Genomic DNA, 11313 nt, shown 5'->3' with positions numbered 1-11313 from the left:
CAAGTGGGAAGTGGGATAGGAGGGAGGGAAATATAGTCAGTCTTTTATAATATATCCACTATGGAAATGTTTTGCATAGCTACACATGTATAACCTATACTGAATTGCTTATTTTCCCAGTAAGGGTGGGTGACAAGGGAGGAAGGGAATGAATCTGGAGTTCAAAGTTTTAAAATCAAATGTTTAAAATATATGTATATATATATATATATATATATATAATTAATATTATTTTACATGTAACTGGGAAATACGATATACAGGCACTGGGGCATAGAGATCCACCATGCCCTACCGGAAAGTCAGAGGGGGTATGGGAGAAGATATGGGACAGAGCAGATTGGAGGAGGGAATATCCTGTGGGATCGCTATTTTGGGGTGGTGGGTAGGGGAAAAACAGGGAGAAAATTTGTAACTCAAAATCTTGTGGAAATGAATGATATAAACTAGAAGTTAATAAAGTATTTTATTAAAAAAAAATAAAAAGAAACCTTAAAAAAAAGAAAGTGTTTCATCAAAAAACTTAACATTGAACTTAAATACAACCAACTAAACTTGTTTGGCAACTATCTACACTTAAATGAATTAATTTCTATACACTAATTTTCACAACAATTTTCCAGTCACTCCAAGTCCTCAAAAGGATTCTTTGTCTCTTCATTCTTACTCACTTTTCTTCTTATATGGTCATAGTTAATGTGGATTCCATTCTTTTGACTGAGTTTTTTCCACTCTGTATTATTTCATACTGATCTTTCCATATTTATTTGCATACCTCATACCTGTCTATCTTAATTGCATTCCAGTATTCCGTTACTCTAATGTTCTACCTGAGCACAGACCCTATACAGAAATATCCCTAGGGTATGTTGAATTGACATGATCAACCAGGGCCCTATCTTTTGGTATGATCTATGTCAAGTAGTGACCCAAGGAGGTCTATACATATAACAATAGCTAGCATTACATAATGCTTCAATGTTTGCATAGCACTTTGTAAATATTTTCTCATGTTATTTTCACAACAACCCAGGGAGGGAAGGAGGTGTTATTTTTATTCTCACTTGGCAGATGAGAGAACTGAGGCAGAGAGAGGTTAAGTGACTTGACCAGGGTCACATAGCTAGTATGTTGTTTTCTTAGTTCTTCTTACTTTACTCTGTATCAGTTCTTTAAGTTTTGCTATGCTTCTCCAATTCTTTGTATTTGTTTTTTTCTTTTGACACAATAATATTCCACAATATTCACTTACTTCAATTTGTTTAGTCATTCCCCACTTAATGGGAATTTATTTTATTTCCAGTTCTTTGCTATATGAAAAAGTGCCTTCTATATAGAAATATTTTGGTGTGAATGGGACCTTACTTTCTGCCAAGACCCATTTTATTTTATGCCTATTGTTTACACCATTCCTAATTTTATCCCAATCCTAACTTTCTAAGCCTAACAGTTTAACACTAACCCAATCTTTTATCCCTATCCCTAACCTTAATTCCAAAATGGATTGTAATCCCATTCCTAACCACACTGTAACATTAACCCCATCTCTATGACCTTTTCTCAGGCCTCAGTCTCCTTGAGGCAGAAAGAGATTCTCCTTGACCTCTCTTTGATTCTGTTGATCATCCTCTTCTCCTGGTTCTTCTCTAGGTTTTTGTGACATTGTTCTCTCCTGGTTCTCCTACCTGTCAGACTGATCCTTCTGTCTCCTTTGCTAGTTTCTCAACTCCCACTAGCCATAGATATATCCCAATAATCTGTCCTGAACCCTTTTCTCTTTTCCCTTCATACTATCTTGTTTGGGGATCTCATCAGCTCCCAAGGATTCAATTATTATCTCTTTGCAGATGATTCCCAGATCTATATCCAGCCCTAAAGTTTCTGCTGAGCTCCAGTCTCATATCATAATAGTCTTTTGTATATCTCTAACTGGATGTTCCTAAAGTCTCTTAAATTCAATATGCCCCAAGCAAAATTCTTTATTTTTACCCCCAAACTCTCCTCTTCTGAAATTCCCTCCTACTTTTGAGGGTACCAATCATCCTTCCAGTTACCTAGCCTCACAAATTTGGTGTCAGACTCAATTCTTCTCTCAAACTCACTCCACATATCTGTCTGTTGCCAAGCCTTTCTTTTTCTACCTTCACATATCATACCCTGACCTCTCCATTCAGACACTACTTTAGCATAAGCCTTCATCATCTCTCACATGGGCCACTGAGACTGCCTTTTGATTGGTCTCTCTGACTCAAACCTCTATCCACTCCTGTTCATTCTTCATTCAAAGTGCTTTTCCTAATGTGCAGGTCTGATCATGTCACACATCCCCCCCCCTCCCCCCCTCACACACTCACTCACTCAATAAACTTCAGATTTTACATATACAGAAAATCTGAGGGACAGGCAAATGAGCTGTGTGATTTGCCCTGATATTATCAGCAATAAACTCTAGTCTCTCCTTATTACTTCCAGGAGCAAATATAAAGTCCTCTCTTTGCTGGCATTTAAAGTTCTTTACAACCTGACTCCTTTCTACTTTTCCAGTCTTCTTACACTTTACTCCGTTCCACATTCTTTACCATCCAGAATCACCTGCTTTCTTGTTCTTAGCACAGGACATTCCATTTCCTGTTTCTAGGCCTTTGCCTTGGCTGTACTCCATGCTTGGAATGCCCTTCCTCCTTACATCTGTCTATTCTGAGTTCCCTTTGAGACTTAGCTCAAATCCTACCTTTAGTAACAAGCTTTTCTCTCTCTTCCACTGTTCCCCCAACTCTCCATCCCAGGGTTGGAATTTTCCCTCTGATATTGTCTTCTTCTGGTCACTGTATATCTTGTCTGTATATGTTGTTATTCAGTTGTTTCAGTCATGTCCAACTCTTCATGACTCAAATTTGAGTTTCCTTGGTGAAGATACTGGAGTGATCTGTCATTTCCTTCTCCAACTCATTTTATAGGAGAGGAAACTGAGGCAAACAGGGTTAAGTGACTTGCCAAGAGTCACACAGCTAGTCTAGGTTCAGATTTGAACTACATCTTCCTGACCTTAGGTCCAGCACTCTATCCATTACACCACCTAGCTATCTGTATATAGTTTGCATGTTGCTTCCCCATTAGTATAGAAGCTCCTTGAAGGCAGGGACCTTGTGTATTTTGCCTTTCTTATATCTCCACCACTCAGCACAGTACCTCAAACATAATAAGCACTTAATAAATGCTTATAGATCAATTCTAACGCTATTCCCATCCTGAACCTTTTCTTTCTCCCTCACTCTAATCTTATTCCTGATGTAAGCACTAACTGTATATAGAAACGTTCCCAATTTATGTTGAATCAACATGGTCAAACAGTTCTTTATCCTTTGTTGGGTTCTGTGCCAGACTTTATTTTGAGGAGGAATCATAGGGTTGAAAGAGTTGGAGATGTCTCTAAATGTTCCCTCCCCCATCAAATAAAATGGTAGCTTTTCCCCAGAATGTCCTTTAAGATGTCATTTTTTAGTATCCTTTTTTTTTCCTTTCTAGGATGCCTTCAAGCAATCAGAAAACATGTATTTATTAAGAAGCTACTTTGCCTAGTACTGCAATAATAGAATCATAAGTTTAGAGTTAAAACAGACCTTAGAGCTTCACTTTACAGATGAGAAAATAGACCAGAATGGTTCTTTCACATAGGAGGTGGTAGAGCTGGGATTTGAACCTACATCCTAGAATTACAAAATATTTCTCTTATTACTCTGCAACACTGCCTTCCTCGGCTTACTGTAACCCTATTTAACATGCACAGAAATTTTGGAGAGAGGGAAGTGAGCTATATGACTTGCCCATCTCTAACTCATTCTAAATATAGGAAACACACCCTCCTTGACTCTGACTCTCACAAGGGATTCTGTATTGGTACCAGGGCTGTGGCACATAGGGTGTTGGGAGGAAGCTTCAAAAGAAGGGGAAAGGCCTGGCGGATACCACAAATATTTTACATAGGATTTGCATCTTGAAAAGTGAACTATGGTGGTGGTGCTTCAGGGCTTTCTGGGGATCCCCAGGCTGTCATCATCAATTATGGGGTGAGTAGCACTCCATAGAGAGCGTGTCTGACGTGACTGAGCTCCCTCCCTCTCTGTCCCTCTTGAACCTTCTCCCTCACAATCCAGGACCAGTCCCCAAGCACATAGCCAAATATGCTTGCCTTTATCCTTTGCTATCACTCTAAGCCCTGCTCCTAATCTTGACCCAAATCCCCAATTTGTTCTAATCCTGATCCTGAAGCACAGCCCTAATAGTAACCTTTTCCTACCTCTTGTCCCCATCTTAAATCCTTACCCTATTCTTAAAAATATCTTAATCTCAAAACTAGTTTTCCCTAGTATCCATCATATCTATTGCTGACCTTCATTCTAACCACATACTTTTATTTTTTCCAATTTTATTTTATTTTCAGTACTGGATCCTCTCTCTTCTTCCTTTCTCCCAACCCACTGAGAAGGCAAGAAAAACAAAACCCATTGCAAATATGTATAGTTAGCCATGTGCAAAAAATTTTTAAAAGAAGAATGAAAGAGAATAGAAAAAAATATGCTTCAGTTTGTACTCTGAGTACATCAGATCTATATATGGAGGTGGAGAGAATATTTCATTGTGAGTCCTTTGGAACTGTGGTTTAACCCTATACTTTAAATTCTAATCCTGACCCTCACTCCTAATGGCATTCCAGTCTTTTGCTTTCACACAACCCTGAGGTTGAGAGTCACCTCATCAGAAGTCCATTTCTTTCCTGAGTCCTAATCCTAATTTAATCACTATCCTTCATTTTACCCTTAAATCCTAATCTTAGTCCAACCGGAGCCCTAACCCCTTCCCTGGGCCTCACACAAGTACTGGTGCAGCATGGGAAGTAGGAGAAGCCCAAGATGGCACTGAGGAGAGTGCTCACACTCTCGGGAGATTCTGGGCACTGGCAATGACCCTCCCTCCAGTGGTGTCCCTCACAGAGCAATTTGGCTCCAGCATTTCCTAGTTCTGAGGCATTGGTTAATAGTCACAGATGGAAGAAGGGGGTAACCTCCAAGAGTAGGGTTCAATGAGGGCACAGCAGTGTGTTTCTTGATCCTCCTTTGATCCAAATGTTAACTTGGATCTAAAGCAAAACTAAAAACAAACCAAAAAAGGGATTTAGGCAGTTGTGGTAGATTAGTACTAGATTTGGAGTCAATAGATCTGAGCTCAGATCCTAATTCTGTTACTTATTAGCTGTGTGATTTGGGGCAAACGTTTTCATCTCTTCCTCCTCCATAATGAGCAGGTTGGACTGATTCCAAATGTCCCTTCCAGTCCTAAATCCTTGATCTTTTTATTCCCAGTTTCCATCCTAACTTATCCCCTTTATTCAAACTTCTTTCCAATCTAATCACACCTCCATTCTTATCTGGTAGCCTGTCCCTTCCTCTTAACTTCTCCTTTTCCATCTTCTGAGGTTTTTCTGGGCATCTGGGCATAGCCAGTGTAGTAAAGAGAACACTATGGACACTTTCTCCACCTCACCTCTCTCACCTTTAGCTCAGTTTTTCTCATCTCATTTTCCAGTGTACATCTCCATCATAGTATTGTATAGGTAGCCAGATAGCAAGTTGTTGTCACCTTTCTCTGCCCCACTCCCCTGAGGTATCCTCAAACCCAGGAATACTTCAGGCAACCTAGGCAAACTTCAGAGCCAATGCAGGTCACCTCTCCCTACTTCTTCCTTTTCCCTTGATTGTCTAGGGCAGGCTAAGAAAGGAGGTTATTAGTTTGATAAAAATCAGGGTGTCCCACCCAGTCCCTGCTCCCCCCCCCATAAACACACAGATACACACACACATTTCCCTGAAGGCCCAAAACTCAGGCCCAACTGGCTTCCCCACCCACCCTGGAAGACATGGCAGAATAGGGAGGAGCTCTCCTGGTACCCATCCCTGCCCGCCCTCTGACTCTACCAGACAGAAAGACTCATATCTTCCTCCAAACCACAGCTCCCAAGGAGAGGGAAGAGCTGAAGAGAGCTTCCAAAACCCAGATCATCAGACTCCTACATTGAGGAGACAGATCATTGATGTCTATTCAGATCTGAGGCATCAACCAACACCATCCCTGGATTCTGAGTCCTGCCAAGAAGATCATACTCCTCACTGGATTGAAACCTCTTTGAGAAAAATCACCAAGTCCTCTCTGTAGAGACAGAAAGTTTCTTGACAGATCTGAGGACAACACTACTCCAAAGAATCCTGTTATCACTTGGTCCCAGTCTGGATTTTTCATTCCCAAGTGACTCAGGCCAACCCCCTGCCTTTGTTGTCCCCTGCTACTGATTCCATCCCCACTATGGTCACCTACAAAGTCAGGGTGGCCACAGGCAAAGACCTGATGTCTGGGACATTTGATTGCATCTCACTGACCATGGTGGGAACTCTGGGAGAGAGCCACAAGCAACGGTTGGATCATTTTGGGAGAGACTTTGCCTCTGGATCAGTGAGTGGGGAGGCTGTTGTGGAGGAGGGAAGGAAGGAAGGAAAGAAGGAACAAATGCAGGAAAGAAGGGGAATCAGCATTGTAAGGACAGGACTTTAATAATAAGATTAAGTTCCCTTTAAAATAGATTTTTGATCATTTGGTCTATTGTATATACTGAAAGTATAAGAAAATAGAAGTGAGGCTATGAAGGGTGGAAAGGGGGCTTAGGCTGTAAATGGAAGGAGGGAAAAAAATAGGAGAAAAAAGGACCTAGAAGCTGACTGGGGAGACCTCGGGGTTTATTAGGGAGTATGTTAATTTTGAACTAGTCATTTGATACTAATAGTAGCCCTTTCTCTCTATTCCTTTCCCTCTCCCCAACCATCTGTTCAGGCCTTCTCCTCCCCCTGTTTTTTCCCCTTTTTTCTACCTATTCCTCCCTCTTTTCCTCCCTCTCACTTTTCCTAAACCTCTGCATTTCCCAGATTCTTTCCCTTTCCTCAGCCTTCCTCCTTCCTTTAAATTTTTCCTCAATGTCTCTTTCTCCTTCTCTCATATCATCTTCTTCTTTTCGACATCTCCTAATCCTCTCTCCCTACTTCATATTAAGAAGGTACATAAGCAATGGTTTAAATATTGCTTTTTTGGGGTGAACTTGAGATGGAGTTAAACACAACTCCTACTTGGTTCTGGGGCACTCTGAATGGTAGCCCAGTAGTTGGGCAAAGAGGCAAGGAAGCTGTTCTGTGAGAGGTGGGTGATGGATCAGGAAGGTGCTGTGGCTGGCAGGGAAGGCTCTCATGCCCCTGCCTCCTCCCCTCCAGATTGGCAGGTACACTGTCCAGTGTGAGCAGGACCTGGGGGAGCTCATTCTCATCAGACTGCATAAGGAGCGCTCTACGTTCTTCCCCAAGAACTCCTGGTACTGCAGCTATGTTCAGATCTACACTCCTGCCTGCGTCACCTACCACTTCCCTGTCTACCAATGGATGGATGGCTATGAGACATTGGAGCTTCGAGAGGGCACAGGTGGGGGACACCACACCCAACGTGACAACCCACTGTCCCTCCTTTGTGACACTCTGTGACTCTCCTAAACCGAGCCGTGCAATAGAGTGCTCTGTTACTCTCACAGGGTATGCTTTCATGGCTCTAGGGAATCTCACTACTTAATTTGTGATGTGACCTTGGGCAAGTCTCTTCCCTGCTTTGGGTCTCGATATCCTCCTGTAAAGGGAGAAGGGGGGAGCAATGGAGATTGTGAGGCCCCTGCTATTTGCTAGGCATTGTGCTAAGCTCTTTACGGGGCACTCTGTCTCATTTGACCTTCACAACAGCCCTGGGAGGTAGGGTACTGTTATTCCCACTTTACAGTTAAGGACACTGAGGTACACAGGGTTAAGTGATTTGCTTGGGGTCACACAGCTAGGCAGGCTTTAGGAAAGCCTGTGCTTTTTACAGAAGCCCAGTGCTCCATCCACCATGCCACCTAGATGCTTCTGTAAAAAAATGAAGGATTATACCAGATGGTTTTTAACATCTCTTTTGCTTTTTGAGAATATACTATCCATTTAGTCTTAGGAAATGTCCTATACTTCCATAGGCCACCCTGTTACTATTCCATAATGCTAAGTATTTCTAAAGGATGTCTCATTGCTCAGATGGCCCTGCCCTGACAAGCTCCTCTTTCTTAAGACTGCCTCGCTACTGTCCAGGATATAGAGAACTCTAGTTGGTGGAACAATCCTGGGTCCCTTGAGTAAGGTCCCATTGGGGTTGTCTGCTAATATTCACTTCCTATTCAGGTGACTAGCCAGTTGGGGCATTTAGTAAGACTTATTAGGTCTAAAATGCCAGACTCTGGGGTGTGTTGGTGTTGGGGGCGATATTCAGCTAATCTAGTCGTCCTTCATTCATGTAGTGCTATTCTCATATATCCCTCCAAGATACTGATCAACAGGGCTTTCCAGTGACCTTACTGGGAGCCCTTCATTGCTAATTCCTCTAGCATCCCTCCTCTCTCTTCAGAACCCAGCTTCCAAAGTTCCTTGCCCTTTTCTCAGAAAACCTCAAGCAGGGATAGCTAATCCCAGATCACGGTCCTGGGGGAGAGGGTCTTCTATTGGCCCAAGCTGTGCTACTCCACTCAGAACTTTGGGAAAGCAAGGCCTAATCCAGAGCAAGCAAGTACTCAACTCTGCCAACTTGTCTGACACTCTTGTCTGATCTGAAGCCCATTGAGGAGAGGAGACCATAATTCTTGGGATGTGGTCTATGGAAGGTCTATGGCAGCAAGAGCATGAGCTGGGCTCTCATGCTTATTCTTGGGGTGACCATGGTCGAGTTATTTACCTGCTGGAGCTCAGTTTTCTATAAAGTGAGTGGGTTGGAGCAGAGAGTCTCTAAGTACCTCCTTGCAACTGATGCTTGGTGGGTCTGTGATGGAAGAAGATACATCTCAGCCCTCCCACAGGCCACCCTGGGGCTCTCAGAAGGTAGGCTGGGTTGTAATTCCTGCAGAGCCTGAAGGGTCGTGCTCATTCCTATGAGATGCTTCATCTGGGAAGCAGAAGCCAAGAGGCTTTTTTCTAGGTTCTATCTTTGCTTTCCACCAGAACCTTTATCTTCTGCTCTGGAAATTAGATAGCAGGGTGGGAGTGGGGCCTGGTGAAGACAGAAGGAAAGGGGCATCATCCTGACACTAATGGAGAAGAGAGAAAAGAAAGAGAAGGGTGTCTTTCCCAGAGATTCCTGTTAGTGCTAGAGATAAGTCATGGAAGCAGGGTACTAGGCGGGATGAGCCCAGAAGCTGGGTGGCAGGGAAAGAATGAGGCTTGGCAGGGCTGGCTCCTGCCATACCAGGGCAAAGAGATTTGAGTCATCAATTGAGTACTCTGGCCAGCCTGGTTCCTGCCCTAGGGAGGGAACAGAGAGGGATGGGAGGGGATTTACAAGGGGAGTAGAGATGTGCTCCTGTGCTAGGGGTGGGGTGTCTTCTACGTAGCCTAAGAAAGAAAGGGGAACCCATCATTCATTCCCATATCCCTTTAGAGGGAAAAAGGCTAAAGTAGCCATGGTGGATTTCAGTGAAACCAGAAGAGGGAGTTAGTAAGGCAGTGGTAGAATGATAGCTTAATCTGATTTGGAAAAGGCCAGAGAGAGCACTCCTCCCTTGAGGCCTCCTCTTCCAGTCTCAGATCTCTTCTTCCAGGCCTTGAATAACAGAGATTTCTTTCACAGGGACCCTTTCCCCCATTCGAGTCCTCTCTTTCCACCCAGTTTATAATTTCCCCAGCCCAAGCCTGGAGTTTCTGGAGAATTGACTGGCTTATCTCTCCTGAAGGCTGTCCCTACCATTGATGTGGGACATGCTATCAACCTGGCAGCTAGGTGGTACAGTGGATGGAGTGCCAGGCCTAGAGTCAAGAAGACTCATTATCCTTAATTTAAATCTCACCTCAAACACTTACTGTGTGTGACCCTGGGTAAGTCACTTAATCCTGTTTGCCTCAGTTTCCTCATCTGTAAGATGATCTGGAGAAGGAAAAGGTAAACTACTCCAATATCTTTGTCAAGAAAACTCCAAGTGGGGTCACAAGTCAGATGTGAGTGAACAACAACAAAAATCATCCTTCTGGTACAAAGCATTTGGCCAGCAGGTTGGCAAGACTCCTTCCCCAGCCAATTTTGTTGTCGTACTTTATATAAAGTTTTCTGTCTCCTAGAGTCAGGAAGTTTCTCCCAAGGAATCAGTGCTTGGGTCCCATGTTGGGGGCAGAAATTTAAGGAAGATAGATCCCTGTATTGGCAGTGGAGCGGTCAGATGCCTGGATCTAAGCTAATCCTGTTTTCATCTTCTTACAGGGAAGACAGTATTAGATGAAAACCTCCCCATCCTGTTAACCCACCGTCAGGAAGAACTTAGAGCCAAACAAGACCTCTATCGGTGAGAACATCATGGAGACTTAAGAGGGACCTGTGGGGGAGGAGGGGTAGGTAAGCCCCATGGTTCCTTCCTTTGTGGTCAAGCTGACTCATAGTGGTAAAATTCAGGCATTCTAGCCCCAGGTTTCTCTTCTCTTTTTAGCTGGAGAGTCTTTGTTCCTGGACTTCCAAACTATGTGCACATCCCCAGTTATCATCCCCCTGTTCGGCATCACAACCCTGATCGGCCAGAGTAAGGACCAGCCTATATATATAGGGCCCATGGCCCTATCCCAACTCTGTCATTCTTGGAAGCCCTGTTCTCTGCCCCACTCAGCCCATAGGCCTTTCTCTACCTGTGATCTATGCATATAGCTCCAAATTCCATGCTCCATGCCAATTTACCCTGACTCCTACCAGCCCTTTACCTATTTGCTTGGTTCCTACACCCATTCCAAGAACCCAGACATCTTGCCCTTCAGTCCTTGGCTCTCCTTTCTCTCCATAGATGGAATGGCTACATCCCAGGATTCCCAATTCTCATCAATATCAAAGCCACCAAGTTCCTGAACTCAAATCTAAGATTTTCTGTTCTCAAGACAGCTTCATTTTTCCTCCGCTTGGGGCCTGCGTGAGTGGGGAAAGAAGCAAGGAGAGGAAAAGGCTGGGTTGGGGAAAGGATGGGAACCTCTACAGGGAATCATCTCAAGTCCACTCTCTTGTTTTGTCATCTTGGCTCTCTTCTTGACCTTCTAACACAGAAACAGCTTTAAGGAGACTCAAAGACAGGGAGAGAGAAAAGTAGAGATGGCTATAGATACTGGGTCATGGAAAGTGGGGGAGGTAGAGAGGGAGAGGGGGATGGGGGGGGAGAGAGAGAGAGAGAGAGAGAGAGAGAGAGAG

At 43.6% G+C, this 11313-nt stretch overlaps 1 protein-coding gene across 1 annotated transcript in view; it reads left to right on the top strand.

Moving 5' to 3' along the window:
• Positions 1-5947: 5947 nt before the first annotated feature.
• The window catches only part of ALOX12B (arachidonate 12-lipoxygenase, 12R type), a 20294-nt gene continuing 14928 nt past the window's right edge, over positions 5948-11313 (top strand). Inside the window, exons 1-5 of the mRNA XM_069104103.1 lie at positions 5948-6504; positions 7311-7515; positions 10351-10432; positions 10574-10663; positions 10919-11041. Of these exons, the coding sequence (XP_068960204.1) occupies positions 6358-6504; positions 7311-7515; positions 10351-10432; positions 10574-10663; positions 10919-11041 (647 nt within the window). The 5' untranslated portion in view covers positions 5948-6357. The remainder of the gene's footprint in view (positions 6505-7310; positions 7516-10350; positions 10433-10573; positions 10664-10918; positions 11042-11313) is intronic.

This window comes from Petaurus breviceps, unplaced genomic scaffold (genome assembly GCF_028583685.1).
Source record: "Petaurus breviceps papuanus isolate PSGF00001 unplaced genomic scaffold, PetGlider_PUasm1.0 673, whole genome shotgun sequence".
Taxonomy (NCBI): domain Eukaryota; kingdom Metazoa; phylum Chordata; class Mammalia; order Diprotodontia; family Petauridae; genus Petaurus; species Petaurus breviceps.
The sequence above is the reverse complement of the archived record's forward strand: the minus strand, read 5'-3'. Positions and strand labels throughout refer to the sequence as shown.